Consider the following 23,480-nt stretch of genomic DNA (forward strand, 5'->3'; position numbering starts at 1 on the left):
CAGTGAATCAGCTTTAGACAATCTTACAGAGGCACTTTACAATATTAACTGGGATTCTGAATTCAATAATACCCATGATATAAATTCATTAGCTAACCTCTTCATTTCCAAAACTCTAAGCCTCTACAACATTCATTGTCCCCTTCTTACCAAGCAAGTAACTGACAAAAGATTAAACAATCCATGGCTCACAAGTGGCATTCTCAACTCAATCAACAAGAAACATGAATATGAAAAGAAAGTTAGGATTGGCCTAGTTTCAAAGGAAGTAGCTAAAAGGTACTCATCAATGCTTACCAGTATCATAAGAAAGGCAAAACTTGCATATTATGTGAATAGATTCAATGAAGCAAAAGGCAACATGAAAAGCACTTGGAAAACTATCTCTAGTATCCTAGGAACTAAACAACACTCACATAACCAAATAAAACTCTCCAAGGATGGGGGTATACCGTCAACTGACTTAGAAATGGCAAATGAATTTAATAGTTTCTTTTCATCGGTTGGTGCTAATCTTGCCAGTAAAATCCCACAGACTCAGACACATATCAACACATATCTCTCAGGCAGCTATCCAAACTCTCTTCTCCTTTCACCAATCAGCCCGGCAGATGTTGTGTCCATCATACATTCTCTAAAAACCAAGGCAGGGAACACCAGTGAAATTCCGTCCATTATGTACAAGAGAGCCTCCCATGCCCTTGCCCCACCCATAGCACTACTGTTCAACAAATCTATAGAGTATCACACCTTCCCTGATATCCTCAAAAAAGCAAGAGTAACGCCAGTCCATAAAGGAGGCAATCCGGCGGACATAAACAATTATAGACCAATATCAAATTTACCCATTCTATCAAAAATATTTGAAAAAATTATTTACAAACAGCTCTATTCCTACCTCGTAAAATTCGACATACTCAGCCCCTGCCAGTTTGGCTTCCGGTCCCAAAAGAGTACCAATGATGCAATCATTAGTCTCCTTGACATTATCTACTCAGCCCTTGATAAAAATGAGTTTCCGATTGGACTCTTCATTGACCTAAGAAAAGCCTTTGATACTGTTAATCACAACTACCTCTTACTTAAACTCCAGCATTATGGAATCCGAGGCCTTGCCCTTGACTACATCCGATCCTATCTTAGTGACAGACACCAATATGTAACCATCAATGATACAACTTCTTCCACTCTACCAATTACCGTTGGAGTGCCACAGGGCAGCATCTTAGGACCTCTTCTATTTCTTATATATATAAACGATCTGCCTAATGTCTCTAATATTCTCAAACCTATATTGTTTGCTGACGATACTACCCTTATCTACTCAAACCTCAACCCACATACACTAAATAATGTTGTGAATAATGAATTAAAAAAAGTCCACTTATGGATGTCAACGAACAAACTAACATTAAACATCGAAAAGACTTACTGCATCTTATTTGGAAGCAAATCATCAAATGCAATTCAGCTACAGATAGACAACATTAACATCAGTAATAAAAATGATGGCAAGTTTCTTGGCCTATTCCTAGACAAGAGACTCAACTTCAGCACCCACATTCAACACATAACTAAGAAAGTCTCTAAGACAGTTGGTATACTCTCCAAAATCAGATATTATGTTCCTAACTCTGCTCTCCTCTCACTATATTATGCACTAATCTACCCCTATCTTAATTATGGTATCTGTGCATGGGGGTCTACCACTGCAAACCACCTTAAGCCCATCATCACACAGCAAAAATCTGCTATCAGAATAATAACTAACTCTGCTTTCAGACAACACTCAGCTCCCTTGTTTAAATCCCTAAACTTGCTAAATATTAACTCCCTCCACACATTCTCTTGTGTCAACTACATTTACAAAACCCTGTTCTTAAATGCAAACCATGCTCTGAAACTCTCCCTGGACAGATGTAATAGGACCCATTATCACCACACCAGAAATAAATATCTCTTTGATATCCCCAGGGTCAAACTTAATCTGTGTAAACACTCTATGCAAATTAAGGGACCTAGTCTATGGAACTCACTCCCTAGTGAATTGAAAAACTGTAAAACTTTTGCCTTATTTAAAAGCAAAACCAAAAAGTACCTAACTTCATCTATTTAGTTTCCTACACTGAGCTTTAAATTTGCTCTGTACCTAGTGTTACCCAATCTCCTAATTTTTATGTAATATCAAACAACCTTATCATTGTGTTCATTGCTGTCTTCTTTTATGTGCTAGCCATATGCTGTATTGTGACTACCAATTTTTGTCAACTACCATTCAAGCTGTCATTGCAATCAATCTTATATTGTTTCTGCTGTATTGTGCCTACCAATTTGTTGTCAACTACCATTTTAAGCTGTCATTGCAATCAATCATAGCTACCTATGTGCTTTAATATACTGTACCTATAATTTTCTCTCATCTTTTTTTTTCATTCCATGTAATCTGTTATCATTTTTTGTCTATAAATTTTGCAAGTATTTACCTCCTTAAAATTTTCTTAGATTAAGGACCTGCCCGAAACGCTGCGCGTGCTAGTAGCTTTACAAGACTGTAATTACCATATTTGTATCCTCACATTCCTTATGTACATTCTTGTATATGCATAAATAAATAAATAAATAAATAAATAAATAAAGTTAGGTGAGAAGGTGATGGAGGCCAAAACTGTCAGTAATTTCCAAGTGTTATATGACAAAGAGTGCTGGGAAGATGGGACACCAGAAGTGTAGCTCTCATCCTGTAACTACACTTAGGTAATTACACACACAGCAAATTATATTTTACTTTCAAATTAGAAAGACAAGAACCACCCCTTAAGGGTGACATTTAATGGAATGAAACAAATGATGGAAGTGCTTAGAAATGCCAGGAAATTGCAGATTGATGAGGTTGGCAAACTTTGGTCAATAAGACAAGACCTCTCAAAGGAAGACAGAGAAAAGCTGAAAACGAACCTCTATGAAGCAAAACGTCTAAATGGGAATAGAAATGAAGAAAGAAATTCTTTTTTCTACAAAGTGTTAGGGACTGGAAAGGTAGTGAATTGGTACATATTAAAAAAAATCATTAGAGGAAGGGGGAGTAAAAGGACAAAGTGTTCATGTTTCAGGAACATGTTCCTGAAAATTGCATATACCAACATAGATGAAGTGAGATACAAAAAAATACTGGAGCTAAAAGATATAATTCAGTTTAAGGTCCCAGATATTGTCACATTAACAGAGACAAAACCTGAAGAAAATATTTTAAATGAGGTTGTATTTTGAAGGAGTTACTCGGTTTGGAGACGTGACAGGAAAACTCGGAAGGGGGAAGGAATGGCTGTGCTGGTGAAAGAACACCTGAAGGTAAGAGAGTTAATAACCAAAAACCCTTGAGAAGTTGACATAATGGCACTGTAGGTTTAGAATCAGGATGATAAGCTGATAATCGTAAATGCCTACAGCCCATCAGCAAGCAACACATGGACAAAGAAGGAACTAGATGACAAACGAGAGGGCCTCATAATGGATAAAGATAAATTACGATTGTTGGTACTGGGGGACTTCAACTTGAAAGCAATCGACTGGCGAGGCCTATGAAGCAAGAGCAGAGGACATTTGGACAGACAGATTTATAATTCTGGAGAGACATGTATCAACAAGTCGAGCAGGCCACAAGAATGTGGGAAGGGGATGTTCCATCAATACTGGATCTAATATTCACCAGGAAAGAAGAGATATTTGACATCCAGGACCTTCCTTCCCTAGGAAAGAGTGATTATGTTCTGTTGTCAAATAAATATGCTTTGCGATATAAGCTAGAAAATAATAGGGATATTGAAACAGTTGATAAACTCGATTTCAAGAGAGGACACTTTGGGGAACTTAAGAAATTCTTTAATGAGTTTAATTGGATAGACTTGTTGTTAGGCAAGGAAATAAATGCCAATTTTTGCAAAATATACGATGAAGGCACACAAATGTTCATACCAAAACAGAGATACAGGACCAGAAAACAGCACTACAAGCAAGCAAGAAACATTTACACGGCAGTAAGACGACAGCCAGAAAGGTACTTTGAGAAAGGTATACTGGACAAATGTAAAACAGATCCAGGCCTTTTCTATAAATTCATTAAAAGCATGCTCCATGTAAAGGATAAAATCCAGAGATTGAAAATGGGAACAGGACTACTGAGAATGAAAAAGAAATGTGTGAAACACTAAGAGAACAGTTCCAAAGTGTGTGTATACAAAATGAGGATTTCAGAGAGTCGGACCCAATACCACTTCCAGAGCATAACAGAATACATAGATGTATCTAAAGATGAAGTGAAAAATTATCAGTTGAAACTCCATCAGTTGGACCTGATGGAGTTTCACCTTGGGTGCCGCGAGAATGTGCAACTGAATCTTAGCAGATATTTGGAAAAAGGCAAACATAGTTATGAAATGATACTTTTCAGAGTAAAAATGTTTTCCATGTTCTGCATTCACCACCAACATTATAATGGGTAAATATATCATATTTATTCATTAATAACGTAATGCCAGGAAGTTTTGGGTGGCTTTGAGTGGCTTTGGGTAGCTTTTGGTAATTAGATGATCTCCAGACGATTGTAATGCCCTTCAAATTGATCTAGATAATGTAAGTGTTTGGAGTATCAGTGGCAAATGGAATTCTGTGTAAATAAATGCGATGTTATGGAATGTGGAATCGGAGAAAATAGACCACACACACAACTTACAAATTATGTGGAAAGAAATTACAGAACTCTAATAAAGAACAAGACATAAGAGTCTTTTGGATAGTAAGCTATCGTCAGAGGAACACATAAAGAACATTATGAGAGGTGAGTATGTGTTGCTTTCCAACTTCAGACTTGCTTTTACTTATATGGATTGTGAAATACTAAAAACAAACTGATCATGACTTTCGTGAGACCAAAATTGGAATATGCAGCAGTTGTATGGTGCCCAAATCTCAAGAAGCACATAAGTAAACTGGAAAAGGTGCAATGGCATGCTACAAAATGGCTTCCGGAACTGAAAAACAAGAGTTACGAGGAGAGATAAAAGGCGTTAAACATGCCAAAACTAGATGACAGAAGAACAAGAGGTGATATGATCACCACTTACAAAATGCTAACAGGATTCGACCAAATTGACTAAGAAAAATTCCTGAAACCAGCAACATCACGAACAAGAGGACACAGATTCATGTTAAGAAAACAAAGGTGCCGAAAAAATATTAGAAAGATTTCTTTTGGCAAACAGAGTGGTAGACGGTTGGAACAAGCTACGTGAGAAGGTGGCGGAGGTCAAAACCGTTAGTAATTTCAAAGCGTTATATGACAGAGTACTGGGAAGATGCGACACCACAAGCGTAGCTCTTATTCTGTAACTACACTTAGTAAATTACACACCTGAGATAGAGGGTACCCTGGAAGTTATCACTTCAAAACCACTACGTAATTAGTACTATTATCTACTCTCTATCCATGGTTAGAAACACCGCCAGCTTCCTGTCCTCATCGAGGCCACTACAGAGAGATAGTGGCCCTGAGGTAAATTCAGGTAAATTATTGAAAGGACTGTTGTAGTTGCTACAATAATCATGTATGTTGCAACAAGTTTTTATTAAGGAAGTTTTCTATTTGCATTTAACTTTGGAACTGTTACATTTGTTATGTAAAATGTATCTGTGGGTACACTTCAGTAATGCGTTGCAAGAGTGTTTTGAGGATTACCTAGTAGGTGAGCAGGGATGGGTCCGGCTCTTGGCACCACTTCCTCGCCGTACTGTTCCCGTAGCTTGGTTCTGACGTAGGCGTGGAGGTGTTCATAGAGTGGCCTCAGCTTCACCCACAATTCATCCAGCTCCTCGCGCAGATTATCCATCTCATAGTCGCTCCTCCAGAACTCTCCGGCATCGTTGAACCCTGCACATGGTGCACGATTGGATCATTTGTGGCATAATTACTCTCTGTGTAATAATAACAATAAAGAAAAATATTGTTGTCCCAAGGAAGTAAGGATTATGTCATGAACCTCTGTTGGTCGTTCTTCATGTTCCCCTCATTATACCATCTGCTTCTTCCCCTCCCTCTACCACCTTTCCCCTTCCACTGTCTGTCTCCCTTCCTCTGCCCCTTCCCTTACCACTGCTGCTCTCCCACCATCTGCCAGCTCACCTTTCCTCGACCCTCTCTCACCTGCCCCCCTCAGTACCTACCGTTCAGCCGGGCGGCCTCGTTTGCCAGCTCTACGAAGCGGATGTACTTGCTACGCAGCGGTTTGCCAGCGGCCTCCCTCCACGCCCTCCACACGTAGCGCAGCTCCTCCGGATCCCGTGACCTCGCCATCAGCTGCGTCAGGTCTGTCAGATTAGTAATACGAGAGAAGCTGAGGGATGTGGAGGTGGTGGGTGGGTGACGATGATGGTGTGGTAGTGATGGTGTAGGTGATGAGGTAGAATGGTGATAGTGGTTTGATAGTGTGTACGATGATGATAGTAAAGGGAGATGGCATGGCAGGAGGCTGACAGTGACGAAAGAAGGGTTGAAATACTGTATAATTAAATTACTTTACAGTGTAAAGTCAGTAGCCGGAAGGGTGACCACGTGAACATTTTGCCCGTGATAAGAGAGACCTGAGCAAACAAGGCTAGCAGGCATCCTGTCCCCAACAGTAATATACGAATATACCAAATTAAAGCTACACACAAAATTAATGAGAAGAGTTGTGACAGATGAAGATTATAGGATCCTCCAAGAGGACTTTAACAGGTTGCAGAGATGGTCAGAGAAATGGCTACTGGAGTTCAACATGACCAATGTAAAGTTATGGAAATGGGATCAGGTGATAGTATACCAAAGGGACAGTACATGATGAAGGGGAACTGCCTACCTGTGACGATTCGAGAAAATGACCTGGGAGTGGACGTAACTCCTAATCTAATTCCTGAGGCACATATAAATAGGATAATGACAGCAGCGTACTCTACACTGGCAAAAGTTAGAACATCATTCAGAAATCTAAGTGAGGAGGCTTTTAGGGCGCTTTACACTGCCTATGAGAGAACAGTTTTAGTGTATGCCATGCAATCATGGAGCCCCCACCTAAAGAAACACATAAAGAAACTGGAAAAGATTCAGAAGTTTGTGACGAGGCTTGTCCCAGAGTTACGAGGGATGGGATATGAAGAGTGCCTGAAGGAACTGAATCTTACGACACTAGAAAATAGTAGGTAGGGGGGGGAATATGATAGGAATGTACAATGCTCAGGGGAATTGTCAAGGTGAAAATAGATGAAATGTTCACACATAATATTAACAGAATGAGGGGACATGGGTGGAATCTGGAAATTCAGATGAGTCACAGAGATGTTAGGAAGTTTTCTTTTAGAGTGAGAGTAGTGGAAAAATGGAATGCACTTAAGGAGTAGGTTGTGGAAGCAAACTCTATTCATAATTTTAAAACTAGATATGATAGGGAAATAGGACAGGAGTCATTGCTGTAAACAACCGATGGCTAGAAAGGCGGGATCCAAGAGTCAATGCTCAATCCTGCAAGCACAAACAGATGAGTACACACACACTCAGCCATAGGGCCTCGTGGGTTGAGTGGACATTGCTCGGGGGTCGTAGTCCTAAGGACCCGGGTTCGATTCCCGGCCAAGGCGGAAACAAATGGGCAGAGTGTCTTTCACCCTGATGCGCCTGTTCACCTAGCAGTAAATAGGCACCTTGTAACATATCAGAAATTGGAAAAAGCAATGAAAAACTCTGAGGGAGGAAGAGAGGTGGAAGGGAGGAGTGAGGAAGAATGGGCAGGAAAAAGGGAAAGTTATAGAATGAGAGAAGATAGGAGGGGAAGGAAAATACTGAAGGAAAGAGGTAGAAAAAGGAAGAAAGTGTTACAAAGTAGGAAAGTGCTAGAGAGTGCTGCCACTATCCATTCAAGAGTTACTTATAAGTCAAGGAATGGAACTTGTCTGTACAACAATATTATTTGATGTTATCACATAACATCTGTAAGTATATAAATCATATAGTCAAGAATCTTTGTCATCATTCTTTTAGCAAGTACAATTCAAAGAGCTCTCCACTCTAGCTTTCATTACTTAAGATCTAGGGGTCAGAATTAAAGACAATTTTAAAAGTAACTTAATCAATTATATATTTACTATTATGTTTGACCAGACCACACACTAGAAGGTGAAGGGACGACAATGTTTCGGTCCGTCCTGGACCATTCTCAAATCGATTGTGAGAATGGTTCAGGACAGACCGAAACGTCGTCGTCCCTTCATCTTTTTTTTTTTTTTTTTTTGAGATATATACAAGAGTTGTTACATTCTTGTACAGCCACTAGTACGCGTAGCGTTTCGGGCAAGTCCTTAATCCTATGGTCCCTGGAATACGATCCCCTGCCGCGAAGAATCGTTACTAGTGTGTGGAATCTTCTAGTGTGTGGTCTGGTCAAACTACTTCAGCCACATTATTGTGACTCATCGCCTGCATTTACTATTATATCTTCACTCATATGGATATCATAATTCAACCATATCACTTTATGTTCAAATGTCAACATTTATACACAATTTGGGTCACCACACAAGAAATTGAGACCAACTACGGCTGACTGCCCCCTGAATATCACACAACACATACGTTGGAAAACACCAGATACATCAAACTTACTAGTTCACTCACCAAAGTCTCTGAGTATAAGATGGTAGAGAGGAGGGAGGTGGTATGGCTGACAGAGTCCCCACCCGGCCTGGGACAGGCCTAGTCTGGGCTGCGGGAACCTCTCTGGTGTAGCAATCTATCTATAGCTGTTGTGCCTCACAAGTGTACAATTCCATGGGTATTTAAGGGGGACCCGGAACTAAAATCCGCCTACTAGGAGATAGCCTCTGGCTATTTTCCTACCACACCTAGACAGCGGCTTGTTTGATGTAAAGAACACAACAACCTGTCTGCAATTATCAGCTTAGCAGAAAGCGAGGTCTCCTGATGTGACCTGACGTGAAGGCAACCTGTGACAATTAACACTTGAAAATGTGTGATTTTAGAATGCTAAGAGCCGACTGTCTGGTGCCACCAATATCCTATGTGACTGACTATCGTTGTATGTGAAATATTAAATAAAACCATTTATGGTGTTACAACCTGGGAGTTAGACAGCTGTTACGGGCTGCTTCCTGGGGATGTGCGCACGTGTGTTAGAGAGAAATACATGTAGTAGACATAATAGAGGAGAAATAGATTGGTTAGAAAGGCGGGGTCCAAGAGCTAATAGCTCGATTCTGCAGACACAAATAAATAGTAAATACACACATACACTCAAGCCACCACAACTCACCGGGCTCAAGACTAAGTGTCGGAACACAACCAATCTCGTTGTCGTCCTCAACATCGAAGTCAGTGTAGTAGTCATAGTCGCCGTTGGGTAGTCGTCGTTTCGTGGGGTCGTACTTGCAGATCTTGGCTGTGGAATAGGCAGTCTTCATGTCCTGTATGAGTTCCGTCAGCTGCAGTGGACCAAAATTTGGGTGTAAACTTTGCAAGGTTTACATACAATATATAAATAAGAAAATAAAAAATACAAAACCATGACTATTTGCTTGTGATCTTATTAAATTATATTTTAATAAACGCTTAAAACAATATATCTCTTTCCTTTCCCTCTCTGTCTCCTACTTTCTCGTTGTCAATCCTCCTCTGTGCTTGTCGTTGACTCTCGTAGTGCCCTCATGGCTCTCGGGGCCTTTAATCCTGTCCATCCGGTAGTCGTCGAGATTCAATATTGGCTGTTTCTTATCTCTAGTAAATTTAAATCCATAGAGTTTTGCTGGGTTCCCAGCCATGTTGGTGTTTCTTTAAATGAGCGTGCAGATGATGCCGCTAGAGAGGCTATCTGCTCTTGTCCCGTTTCCAGTAAAGGTATTCCTTATTCCGACTTTTATCTGGTTATTCATTTCTCCATCCTTGCCCGTTGGCAGGGTTGTTGGTCTTCTGTTGTTGGTAACAAACTGCATACTGTACTCTTAAGTGTAGTGTGTCCCCGTGGCCTTCCTCCTGCCACTGTAACCGGCAGTGGGAAACGGCTCTGGCAAGGTTGCGTATTGGCCATACTCGCTTAACTCACAGTCACTTGATGGAGTGACGCCCTGCTCCGTATTGTCCAAATTGCATTGTCCTCCTTACAGTCGTGCATATCCTTGTTGAGTGTCCCGACTTCCAGGACGAGCGTGTGTCTTGCTTTTCGACTGTCCCCCGCGGTCACTTGTCCCTTGGTAGAATTCTTGGTGAATCGGATACTTTTGATATCATTCGCCTTATGCGTTTCTGTTCTCGTATTGGCAACCTTGGTGATATTTAACGCCCTCTGATTATACTGTACATTTGATGGTGCTACATAGCCTTTCCAGTTTGGTGCTTTCTTTTGATAATTACTTATTCTTTCTTTTCCTTTCTTCTTCCCTTTCATCTTCAGTGTCTCCATTTCTCCCTTTCTTCAATTATGGCAGAGAGCGTGCAGAGATCCTATACTGCTAGAATTCACTCAGTAAAACACCTAAACTATTGGGACCGACTAAAGAGCCTAAATCTGTACTCCCATGAGCGCAGGCGGGAGAGATATATAATAATTTACACGTGGAAAATGTTAGAGGGGCTGGTCCCAAACCTGCACACAGAAATAACATCACATGAGACCAGAAGACATGGCAGGATGTGCAGAATACCCCCGTTGAAAAGCGGAGGTGCAACAGGTACTCTGAGAGAGAACTCTACCAACATCAAAGGCCCGAGACTGTTCAACACGCTTCCGCTACACATAAGGGACATAACTGGCCGACCCCTCACAGTGTTCAAGAGAGAACTGGATAAGCACCTCCAAAGGATACCTGATCAACCAGGCTGTGACTCATACGTCAGGCTGCAAGCAGCTGCGTCCAACAGCCTGGTTGATCAGTCCAGCAACCAGGAGGCTTGGTCGACGACCGGGCCGCGGGGACGCTAAGCCCCGGAAGCACCTCAGGGTAACCTCAAGGTAACCTTAATTTATTGTCATTCACTCCCACTCTTCCTCCCTTCCACAGTCCGGAACACATTGATTCCTGTCCCCCACCCAAAAACACCATCCCCCTCCTCACCATCTTCCCTCCCCCCCCGTTTTCCTCCCAATTTATTCCTGCTTACCTTACTCCACAAATTTATTGCCTGCTCCCTTCCACTCCACGTACCATCTTTCCTGTCCGCCTCCCCACCATCTTCCCTTCCCTTCCCTCCTTACCATCTTCCCTGCCCCTCCCCTCCGTGGTGCCTCCTTGCCGTGGTGAGGGGCTCACGTACACCTCCCTGGGACTGGTGTGGGTTGCCTGTGCCCCCCCTCCTGCCCCCTCTTTGGGTGGTGTACGTGCTGAAGGGCACCATGTAGGGGCCTTGTGAGCCATCGGACCACCCGCTGGAGGGGTCGCCTGTGAGAGGCCGCCCTGAGTGGATGGTTGGGTGTCGGAATCTTGTCGATTCCATGGATGCCTCTGTCACCTTCAACCCCACTCGTCTTGGTACCTGTGTCGTTGCTGCTCCTTCTCAGGATGCGGCCACCCGCTTGGCCGCCTTATCCTGCCTTGGCGAGACCCCTGTTTGGGTCTCGAAGAACGCCCGATTGAATGCCAGTGTTGGCACTGTTCTCCTCCCGCACCATGTTGCGACCGGTGCTAGGGATATCAAGCATATCCTCGAGGCCCAGGGTCATTCTGTACTCCAGGTGGATACATTTACTCATCCCCCTCGTGGTCATCGCCGTCTGCCCCTTAGGGTTGTGAAGGTTACCTTTGATGGTACGTCCCTTCCGCCCTCTATCATTCTTGCTGGTGTCAGATGCTCCGTTCAGGAATATATTCCCTCTCCAAGGCTCTGCGGTAAGTGCTGGAGGTTTGGGCATGGTACCCTCAAATGCTCTAGTCCTGTCTCTCTTTGTCCCCTGTGTGGAAGCGAGGGTCACTCTAAGTTGGAGTGCACTTCTTCCCAGGCCCGCTGCCTCAATTGCGGTGAGGCCCACCCTACTTTCTCCCGTGCGTGGATTAGTTACAAAATTGAGACGGCAGTCCTCAGCTTGAAGCACCGAGACCGTTTGTCTTTTCCTGAGGCTCGGCACCAAGTTCATCGTCTCCCCTCTTTCGATGGTGTCTCCTATGCTCGCGTGGTGCGCTCTTCCTCTCCTCATCCTTCCCACCTTTCTCAGTCTCACAACCGTTTCCGAGCCTTAGACCCGGACACGCCCACCACCACCTCCCCTGTTTCCCTCCGTTCTGTTCTGAAAGGTCCCCCTCCTTGTTCTCTGTCTAGGGCTCCCCTTCTTTCTACCCAGTCTGTCACGTCTCCTGTGTCTTCTTTTTCCTCTCCCTCTAGTCCTCCTTCCCGTCGTTCCCCTCCGTCTCTTGGCTCTCCACACCTCCTGACTGTGTGAGCCGACGTCCATCGCTCTCCTGATGGTTGTGTTGTTCGGTCTCACTCTTCTTCTCCTATCGAGACGCTGGAGTCTGTTGCCCAGTACATTGCTGCTGGGACGCCCGTATCTTTGAGTCAGAAGCGGAAACCTGGCTCCTCTCCTTCCTCCTCCCCCGTCGGTAAGAAGGCTTTGATTTCTTCTTCACCCCCTATCTCTGATTCTATCGTTCCTTCCCCTCCCGCTTCGGTGGTGGAGCCCCCTGTTCTTACTGTGGGGGTTTCTTAGCCCCCAGTTCCATCTCGGTTACTGCCCTTACTGAGGTACGCTCCCCTCTTTCTGCCCCTCATCCTCCCCTTCCTCCTCCAGACCCTGCTCGTCCACCTCTGGTCTGTCCTCCCTCTTCTTTCCTTCCTTCTTTACTCAGTTTACCCATGCCCCCTAACCCTGACTTCGCTGACCCTGCTCCTGACTCTGCGCTTTTTTAGCGTGCTGTGTTCCTTCCTCACCTTTGTTTCTTCTTCGCTCTCTGTTACTCTCCTCTCTCTCTTTGCTGATGTCTTTTCTTCAATGGAACATCCGTGGATTTTATGCCAATTTCCTTGACTTCCAACTTCTCATTTCACAGTTTTTGCCCCTTTGTGTCTGTCTCCAGGAGCCGGTGCTTGGTGCTCGTCCTGGTCGCTTCCGTGGCTATTCTTTTCTTTCCCCCCCCCCCCCCCCCCCCAGCGACAGCTGGAGTCCATAATTTTTCTGCTCTCTTGATTCGTTCAGATGTTCCCTTTGTCCCCTTACTTTTTTCCTCGCCTCTCCACTGTTCTGTCGCCCGTGTCTTTGTGCGTAGATGGTACACGGTTTGTTCCATTTATCTCCCCCCACTGTCCCACTTTCTCTTCCCGATCTTAAACACCTCCTAGACTCCTTGCCGGAGCCTGTGCTGGGTGATTTCAATTGTCGTCATGCCCTTTGGGGTGATGTGCTGACAAACACCCGGGGTCGCCTCCTTGAACCTTTCATCCTCTCTTCTTCCCTGTCCCTTCTTAATTCTGGTGAGCCCACTCATTTGGACTCTCGGACTCGCTCCCTTTCTTGTCTCGATCTTTCTCTGTGCTCGTCATCCCTTTCCTTAGATTTCGGGTGGCGGGTCCTTGATGACCTCCATGGCAGTGACCATTTTCCTATCCTTGTTTCTTTTTTCTCTTTTCGCCCTCCTCTCTCCTTCCCTAGGTGGCGGTTTGCCGAGGCTGACTGGCGCCTCTTTACTCTCCGTGCTACTATTTCCGACCTCTCCGATCTGCCTCTCCCTCGCGCCCTCCTTCTTTTTCATGACACTGTCTTTGACGCTGCCCTCCACTCTATTCCTCGCTCTTCCTCTCGGGGAACGCGGAAGTGCATTCCCTGGTGGAATATGGACTGTGCTCGGGCTGTTCTCTGTAAGCATGCTGCCTGGAAGAGACATCGCCGCCGGCAGACGGTTGAGTCTTTTCTTTTGTTTCGGAAGGCGAGTGCGGTGGCCCGTAGGACCATCCGTGCAGCTAAACGTGTTTGCTGGGCGTCTTATGTCTCCACCGTTACGTCCGAAACTCCTCTCCCACTGGTCTGGAAGCGTATCCGCAAGATTGCGGGTAAGTTTGTTCCCGATGTCTCACTGGTCCTTCGCCTCCATGGTGCTCTTGTGGCGGACCCGTTGCAGGTTGCAACCGAACTGGGTTCCCATTTCTCCTCTGTTAGTTCTGGTTCTCATCTCCCCCAATCCTTCCTTCTTCGTAAGCCTCTTCTTGAATCTCATCCTTTAAATTTCTGTACTTATCTTCACCTTCCCTATAATGATCCCTTCTCTCTCTCTGAGCTTCAGTCTGCCCTAGCCCTTTGCGGTTCTACAGCAGCGGGCTCCGATGGCGTTCATTATGAAATGCTTCGCCATCTTCCTCCGTGCACGTCTCGGTATTTACTGAGTCTGTACAATCGGGTCTGGGAGTCGTCGTCGTTCCCTGAAGACTGGCTCGATGCTGTTGTCCTCCCTGTTCGGAAACCAGGGTCTCTCGGGTCATCCCCCAAGGACTTGCGCCCTATTGCCCTCACGAGTTGTGTCTGCAAGCTCTTTGAACGTATGGTTAACGTTCGTTTGATGTGGTTCTTAGAACACTATAACCACCTCTCTTCTTCTCAATTTGGTTTTCGCAAGTGCCGCAGCACAACGGATGTCCTGGTGAACTTGGAGGTCTATATTCATACTGCTTTTGATGCGAAGACTTCCGTTGTTGCCGTCCTTTTTGACCTGGAAAAGGCTTACGACACTACCTGGCGGTATCATATTCTGTCTCAACTTCATTCTTTTGGCCTTCGTGGGAACCTCCTTCTCTTCCTCCAGAGCTTCCTCTCTCGTCGTTCCTTTCGTGTGCGGCTTGGTACTGCTCTCTCTGCCCCGTTTCGGCAGTATGAGGGTGTACCCCAGGGTAGTGTTCTGAGCACTACTCTTTTTCTAGTTGCCCTCAACGGTCTTCTTTCTTCTCTTCCTTCTGGCGTCTTCTCTGCTCTCTATGTTGATGATCTTACCCTTTGCTGTTGGGGTGATGATTCACCTCTCCTTCTACGGCGGCTTCAACTTGCGATTGATGCCGTGTCGTCTTGGGCCACCGATCATGGCTTCAAGTTCTCTGCGTCTCAGACTTGTGCTATGACTTTTACTCGGAAGCATGTCGTTCTTCGTCCCTCTTTGTCGCTTTATGGTCATCCCATTGTGTACAGGGATTCCGCAAAGCTCTTGGGGTTAGTCTTTGACACTCGTTTGTCTTGGTCAACCCATATCTCTTACCTCCGAGTTGAGTGCTCTAAGGCCCTTAACCTACTTAAGGTTTTGTCCCATACTTCTTGGGGAGCGGATAGACGCACGCTCCTATCTTTGCACTCCTCTCTCGTCCTGTCTAAACTCTATTATGGTTGCCCTGCTTACTCTTCTGCTTCTCCTTCTACTCTTCACCGTCTTGATGCTTTACACCATACTGGGTTGCGCCTCAGTTCTGGTGCCTTTCGTTCGATTCCCACCCTCAGTTTGTATGTTGACACTGGCTTTCTCTCTCTTCAGGACCGCCGTGATCGCTATTGTCTTCGCTATCTTGCGCGGTCCTTACAGCATCCTTCCTCTCGCCTCTGTCGTGCTTTGACTTTTCCTCCTCCTGTAGCTCCTGTACCTCTTCATCGTCTCCCACTTTCTGTCCGGTTATCTCGCTTGCAGGATTCTCTTTCTGTTCATATTTCTAATGTTTCTCCTCATATTGTTCCTTCCTTGCCTCCGTGGAGAGTCCCCTTTCCCAAGTTTTGTACGTCCTTGACTTGTCTTACTAAAGCCTTTACCCCTCCTACAATTCTGAAAAGCCTCTTCCTTGAGCACTTTTCTTCGCACTCCCACTCTATTTCCATCTTTACCGATGGGTCTAAGTCTGCGGACGGTGTGGGTTTCTCTGTTGTTTTTCCTGACCGTACTTATATGTGTCGCCTCCCTTCGGAGGCTAGCGTCTTTACGGAGAAACTTTATGCTATTCTCTATGCTCTCCGTCTCTTGCTTTCTCATTCTCATTCCTCCTTTGTGGTTGTAGTTGACTCTCGTAGTGCCCTCATGGCTCTTGGGTCCTTTAATCCTGTCCACCCAGTGGTCATCGAGATTCAGCAATGGCTGTTTCTTATTTCTAGTAAGTTTAAATCGGTAGAGTTTTGCTGGGTTCCCAGCCATATTGGCGTTTCTTTCAATGAGCGTGCGGATGCTGCCGCTAAGGGCGCTATCTGTTCTTGTCCCATCTCCCGTAAAGGTCTTCCTTATTACGACTTTTATCCTGTTATTCATTCCTCCATCCTTGCCCGTTGGCAGGGTTGTTGGTCCTCTGTGGTTAGTAACAAGCTGCGTACTCTCAAACGTAGTGTGTCCCCGTGGCCTTCCTTCCTCCTACCACCGTAACCGGCGGTGGGAAACTGCTTTGGCGCGGCTGTGGGTTGGCCATACTCGCTTAACCCACGGTCACTTAATGGAGCGCCTCCCTGCTCCTTATTGTCCGAATTGCGTTGTCCCTCTTACAGTTGTGCATATCCGTGTTGAATGTCCTGACTTCCAGGACGAGCGTGTGTCTTGCTTTCTGTCCGTCCCTTGCGGACACTTGTCCCATGATAGAATTCTAGGTGAATCGGATACTTTTGATATCTTTCGCCTTATGCGTTTTTGTTCTCGTATTGGCTTTCTTGGTGATATTTAGCGCTTTCTGATTATTTCGCACTTTGATGGTGCTACATAGCCTTCCCGGTTTGGTGCCTTCTTTTGATAATTACCTTACCTTCCCTGCCCCTCCCTCCCCCACCATCTTCCCTGCCCCTCCCTCCCCACCATCTTCCCTGCCCCTTCCTCCCCATCATCTTCCCTGCCCCTCCCTCCCCACCATCTTCCCTGCCCCTCCCTCCCCCACCATCTTCCCTGCCCTCCCTCCCCCACCATCTTCCCTGCCCTCCCTCCCCACCATCTTCCCTGCCCCTCCCTCCCCCACCATCTTCCCTGCCCTCCCTCCCCCACCATCTTCCCTGCCCTCCCTCTCCACCATCTTCCCTGCCCTCCCTCCCCCACCATCTTGCCTGCCCCTCCCTCCCCCACCATCTTCCCTGCCCCTCCCTCCCCCACCATCTTCCCTGCCCTCCCTCCCCACCATCTTCCCTGCCCCTTCCTCCCCCACCATCTTCCCTGCCCCTCCCTCTCCACCATCTTGCCTGCCCTCCCTCCCCACCATCTTCCCTGCTCCTCCCTCCCCCCATCTTCCCTGCCCCTCCCTCTCCACCATCTTCCCTGCCCCTCCCTCCCCCACCATCTTCCCTGCCCCTCCCTCCCCCACCATCTTCCCTGCCCTCCCTCCCCACCATCTTCCCTGCCCTCCCTCTCCACCATCTTCCCTGCCCCTCCCTCCCCCACCATCTTGCCTGCCCCTCCCTCCCCCACCATCTTCCCTGCCCCTCCCTCCACACCATCTTCCCTGCCCCTCCCTCCCCCACCATCTTCCCTGCCCCTCCCTCCCCACCATCTTCTCTGCCCCTCCCTCCCCCACCATCTTCCCTGCCCTCCCTTCCCCACCATCTTCTCTGCCCCTCCCTCCCCCACCATCTTGCCTGCCCCTCCCTCCCCCACCATCTTCCCTGCCCTCCCTCCCCCACCATCTTCCCTGCCCTCCCTCCCCCACCATCTTCCCTGCCCTCCCTCCCCGCCATCTTCTCTGCCCCTCCCTCCCCCACCATCTTCCCCGCCCCTCCCTCCCCCACCATCTTGCCTGCCCCTCCCTCCCCCACCATCTTCCCTGCCCCTCCCTCCCCCACCATCTTCCCTGCCCTCCCTCCCCACCATCTTCCCTGCCCTCCCTCCCCCACCATCTTCTCTGCCCCTCCCTCCCCCACCATCTTGCCTGCCCCTCCCTCCCCCACCATCTTCCCTGCCCTCCCTCCCCCACCATCTTCCCTGCCCTCCCTCCCCACCATCTTCTCTGCCCCTCCCTCCCCCACCATCTTGCCTGCCCCTCCCTCCCCCACCATCTTCCCTGCCCTCCCTCCCCCACCATCTTCCCTGCCCTCCCTCCCCCACCATCTTCCCTGCCCTCCCTCCCCCACCATCTTCCCTGCCCTCCCTCCCCGCCATCTTCTCTGCCCCTCCCTCCCCTACCATCTTCCCTGCCCCTCCCTCCCCCACCATCTTGCCTGCCCCTCCCTCCCCCACCATCTTCCCTGCCCCTCCCTCCCCCACCATCTTCCCTGCCCTCCCTCCCCACCATCTTCCCTGCCCTCCCTCCCCCACCATCTTCTCTGCCCCTCCCTCCCCCACCATCTTGCCTGCCCCTCCCTCCCCCACCATCTTCCCTGCCCTCCCTCCCCCACCATCTTCTCTGCCCCTCCCTCCCCCACCATCTTGCCTGCCCCTCCCTCCCCCACCATCTTCTCTGCCCCTCCCTCCCCCACCATCTTGCCTGCCCCTCCCTCCCCCACCATCTTCTCTGCCCCTCCCTCCCCCACCATCTTGCCTGCCCCTCCCTCCCCCACCATCTTCTCTGCCCCTCCCTCCCCCACCATCTTGCCTGCCCCTCCCTCCCCCACCATCTTCCCTGCCCTCCCTCCCCCACCATCTTCCCTGCCCTCCCTCCCCCACCATCTTCCCTGCCCTCCCTCCCCCACCATCTTCCCTGCCCTCCCTCCCCCACCATCTTCCCTGCCCTCCCTCCCCACCATCTTCTCTGCCCCTCCCCACCATCTTCCCTGCCCTCCCTCCCCACCATCTTCCCTGCCCTCCCTCCCCACCATCTTCCCTGCCCTCCCTCCCCACCATCTTCCCTGCCCTCCCTCCCCACCATCTTCCCTGCCCTCCCTCCCCACCATCTTCCCTGCCCCTCCCCACCATCTTCCCTGCCCCTCCCCACCATCTTCCCTGCCCTCCCTCCCCACCATCTTCCCTGCCCCTCCCCACCATCTTCCCTGCCCTCCCTCCCCACCATCTTCCCTGCCCTCCCTCCCCACCATCTTCCCTGCCCTCCCTCCCCACCATCTTCACTGCCCCTCCCCACCATCTTCCCTGCCCCTCCCCACCATCTTCCCTGCCCCTCCCTCCCCCACCATCTTCCCTGCCCCTCCCTCCCCCACCATCTTCCCTGCCCCCTCCCCACCATCTTCCCTGCCCCTCCCCACCATCTTCCCTACTTCTCACCCACCTCTTGCAGCTTCTCCTTGGGTAGCGCGGCCTTGCCCAGGACGGTGACGAAGGAGAACATCCTCCTGATGGGGGAGTTGGTGAAGTTCTTCCAGGCGAAGGTAATCGCCTCGTTCCACTTGGTGCGGTGAAAGTCTGACCATTCCATCTGCCGGATAAGCTGTCAACAAAAAAAAAAAAAACAAATTATAATATACTGTATATATAAGTTCATCCTTCTGAAGATGTATTATTAAATACGAAAGTACTTGAGGAATTTCCAGTCTTAATCCTTCCTTCGTGGTCTAGCACTGCCAAATACCCGATTTACCCGAGGGCCGCTAACCCTAATGGCCTCCATGAGGACAGGAAGCCGGCGTCTTGTCGAAGGTCCCCTCATTTGCCTTGATCTTTTCCATATATGTCTTTGCCTTGATCTTTTCCATGAAATTTTCCATGATGGAAAGTTTCTTGGCCTATTCCTAGACAAGAGACTCAACTTCAGTACCCACATACAACACATAACTAAGAAAGTCTCCAAAACAGTTGGTATACTCTCCAAAATCAGATATTATGTTCCTAACTCTGCTCTCATCTCTCTATATTATGCACTAATCTATCCCTATCTTAATTATGGTATCTGTGCATGGGGTTCAACCACTGCAAACCACCTCAAGTCCATCATTACCCAGCAAAAATCTGCTATCAGAATAATAACAAATTCTGCTTTCAGACAACACACAGCCCCCTTGTTTAACTCCCTAAACATGCTAAACATAATCTCACTCCACAAATTCTCTTGTGTCAACTACATTTACAAAACCCTGTTCTTAAATGCAAACCATGCTCTGAAACTCTCCCTGGACAGATGTAATAGGACCCATTATCACCACACCAGAAATAAATATCTCATTGATATCCCCAGAGTCAAACTTAATTTGTGTAAACACTCTATGCAAATAAAGAGACCCAGTCTATGGAACTCACTCCCTATTGAATTGAAAAGCTGTCCAACTTTTGCATCATTCAAAAACAATGCTAAAAAGTACCTAATTTCATCTTCATAGTTTTTTACCTTTTGCTTTAAAGCTGCACTGTATCTATTGCTACCCAATCTCCCAATCTTTATGTACCCAATCTGAACATCTTTATCATTGCGATCATTGCTGTCTTCTTATATGTACTGTCAATCTGCTGTATGGTGTCTATTAATCTTGTTTAAATTACCAATCAAACTGTCAATGTAATCAATCAGAGCTTTAATATACCAATGTGCTTTAATATACTTACTAATCTCTCTCATCTCATTTTTTTTTCTTGCAATGTATTTGTTATCATTTTATTAATTCTGATAGAATTTACCTACTTAAAATTATCTGTTAGATTAAGGACCTGCTCGAAACGCTGCACATACTAGTGGCTTTACAAGAGTGCAATTACTGTACTATGCTATGTATTCTCACAAACCCAGTGTACCTTCTTGTATATAAATAAATAAAATAAAATAAAAAATAAAAAATGTATATTTTGAAATTCAGCAGTTTTGGCAGTTACAGCTTCGGCGGGTATTCGGTTCCATAGGTTAATAACCTTGTGAGTGTAAACGCATCTCCTGTTCTCAGTCCTACACTGTGGCTTGTTGAGCTTGACGTAGTGCCCTCATGGCTCTCGGGTCCTTTAATCCTTGGCTGTTTCTTGTTCACAGTAAATTTAAGTCGGTTGAGTTTTGTTGGGTTCCCAGCCATATTGGTATTTTTTTAAATGAGCGTGCGGATGCTGCCACCAGGGAGGCTGTCCGCTCTTGTCCCATCTCTCGTAAAGGTATTCCTTATTCCGACTTTTACCCGGTTATCCATTCCTCCATCCTTACCCGTTGGCAGGCTTCTTGGTTGTCTGTTACTGGTAACAAACTACGTTCTCTTAAAGGTTGTGTTTCCTCGTGGCCGTCCTCCTGCCATCGTAACTGGCGATGGGAAACGGCTCTGGCGAGGTTGCGTATTGGCCATACTCGCTTAACCCATGGTCACTTGATGGAGCGCCGCCCTGCTCCTTATTGTCCTAATTGCATTGTCCCTCTTATGGTCGTGCATATCCTTGTTGAATGTTCCGACTTCCGGGACGAGCGTGTGTGTTGTTTTCCGACCGTCCCTCGCGGTCGCTTGTCTCTCGATAGTATTCTTGGCGACTCAGATACTTTTGATATCGTTCGCCTTATGCGTTTCTGTTCTTGTATTGGCATCCTTGGTGATATTTAGCGCCCTCTGATTATTCCGCGCATTTGATGGTGCTACATAGCCTTCCCGGTTTGGTGCCTTCTTTTTGATAATTACTACTTCAATATCGTTATCACTTCCCACTTTACCATAAATCATTGTGTCATCTGGAAATTTGATAAAATAGTTTGTAATATTCTCATCATGTCACTGATGTATATGACAAAACGGGTAGGTTCCAAAATGGACCCTTGTGGCACCCCAATTATCACACTTTTTCCATTCAGATTCGTTTCCATTTAGCACGACCCTTTGATTTCTTTCCTTCAACCATTGTTTTATCCATTTTAATATTTTACCATTTATTCCATGGGCCTGTAATTTCCTTGTCAGTCTTTCATGTGGTACCTTATCAAAAGCTGTAGCAACATCCACCGGAAGGCCTTTGTCTGAGAAGCTGGTTACCTTTTCCCAAAATCTAAGCAAATTTGTACGGCAGGATCTGTTTCTAACAAATCCATGTTGTGTTCATTGTTCAAGGTTGTTCACTGAAAGATGATGAATGATTCCCTCCCTGAGGATTCTCTCCACGAGCTTGCAGATGTGTGATGTCAGGCTGATCGGCCGGTAGTTTTCTGCTGAGCTCTTTCTGCCTTTATGAAAATAGGTGTAACATTTGCATATTTCCAATCCAGGGGAACTATCCCTTGGTCCAGAGATTTTGTGAAAATTAATTTCAGCTGCAGGTATAGTTCCACTCAGATTCCACACGGAAGATTATGAACTGAGAGAACACATTCACAAATGTGTAAGAAATGTCCAAAAATTTGTACCCAAAATGAGTTACCCCAAATCTTACCAAAATGCCACGGTTATGCCTACATCTAGGTGCTGGTTGATACCTGGTTGATGAGGTTCTGGGAGTTCTTCTACTCCCCAAGCCCGGCCCGAGGCCAGGCTTGACTTGTGAGAGTTTGGTCCACTAGGCTTGAACTGCTCGTGTTCTCACTGTATATTATAATTTTACGTCTCGTATGCTATAATGAGTAGTGGATCTCCACTGCCGGTTTTTGCATCATCACAAATTTGCTTGACACAGAAATTGGTGCTGTGCCAGAGTCAAGCTGTGAGACTGTCCTTCCTCCGCCACCCACGGCATCGTCTTGGGTACTTAGCTCACAAATGCATATTAAATGCAAGTAATTCAATACCATTGTACTTTTTGGTGCTTGAAGTACTCTAAAATTCAGTTCCTGAACCCCTTAGGGAGTAAACCTTTCACTACGGATCACATGATTGGTATGGGGGTCCATATTAGACTAAAAGCTGGCACGAGTTAAAAGCTATTCAATGATTTAGTATTTCGGCAAAAGTACAAAAGTACTTAAGCGAGAGTAATGCGCAGGAGAGACGTGCACTATCTGCCGTGAAAGAGGGAAGGCTTGTAGATCCGGGGGTACACTTGCTCTATTCCACAACCACTCAGGCACAATGACCAGCACAGACCAGCACAGACCAGCACAGACCAGCACGAACCATCTCGGTAGGTCTCCTCACATCACTGGTAATTAAAGGTATGTGGGGGATCATGTTCTGGCCATAAAATCGTATTATTACAACTCCTGAGGCTGCGGCAGTAGTGGACCTCTGAGGCTGCGGCAGTGGTGGACCTCTGAGGCTGCGGCAGTGGTGGACCTCTGAGGCTGCGGCAGTGGTGGACCTCTGAGGCTGCGGCAGTGGTGGACCTCTGAGGCTGCGGCAGTGGTGGACCTCTGAAGCTGCGGCAGTGGTGGACCTCTGAGGCTGCGGCAGTGGTGGACCTCTGAGGCTGCGGCAGTGGTGGACCTCTGAGGCTGCGGCAGTGGTGGACCTCTGAGGCTGCGGCAGTGGTGGACCTCTGAGGCTGCGGCAGTAGTGGACCTCTGAGGCTGCGGCAGTGGTGGACCTCTGAGGCTGCGGCAGTGGTGGACCTCTGAGGCTGCGGCAGTGGTGGACCTCTGAGGCTGCGGCAGTGGTGGACCTCTGAGGCTGCGGCAGTGGTGGACCTCTGAGGCTGCGGCAGTGGTGGACCTCTGAGGCTGCGGCAGTGGTGGACCTCTGAAGCTGCGGCAGTGGTGGACCTCT

At 47.1% G+C, this 23,480-nt stretch overlaps 1 protein-coding gene across 1 annotated transcript in view; it reads right to left on the bottom strand.

The window, feature by feature from the left end:
• The window catches only part of LOC123757374 (angiotensin-converting enzyme), a 149,393-nt gene that overhangs the window by 79,859 nt on the left and 46,054 nt on the right, over nucleotides 1-23,480 (bottom strand). The window contains exons 3-6 of the mRNA XM_045740930.2: nucleotides 19,166-19,324; nucleotides 9,354-9,522; nucleotides 6,217-6,360; nucleotides 5,732-5,923 (exon numbers count right to left, since the gene is read on the bottom strand). Coding sequence (XP_045596886.2) covers nucleotides 5,732-5,923; nucleotides 6,217-6,360; nucleotides 9,354-9,522; nucleotides 19,166-19,324 — 664 coding nt within the window. The remainder of the gene's footprint in view (nucleotides 1-5,731; nucleotides 5,924-6,216; nucleotides 6,361-9,353; nucleotides 9,523-19,165; nucleotides 19,325-23,480) is intronic.

The sequence above is a fragment of the Procambarus clarkii genome, chromosome 22 (genome assembly GCF_040958095.1).
Source record: "Procambarus clarkii isolate CNS0578487 chromosome 22, FALCON_Pclarkii_2.0, whole genome shotgun sequence".
Classification (NCBI taxonomy): Eukaryota; Metazoa; Arthropoda; class Malacostraca; order Decapoda; family Cambaridae; genus Procambarus; species Procambarus clarkii.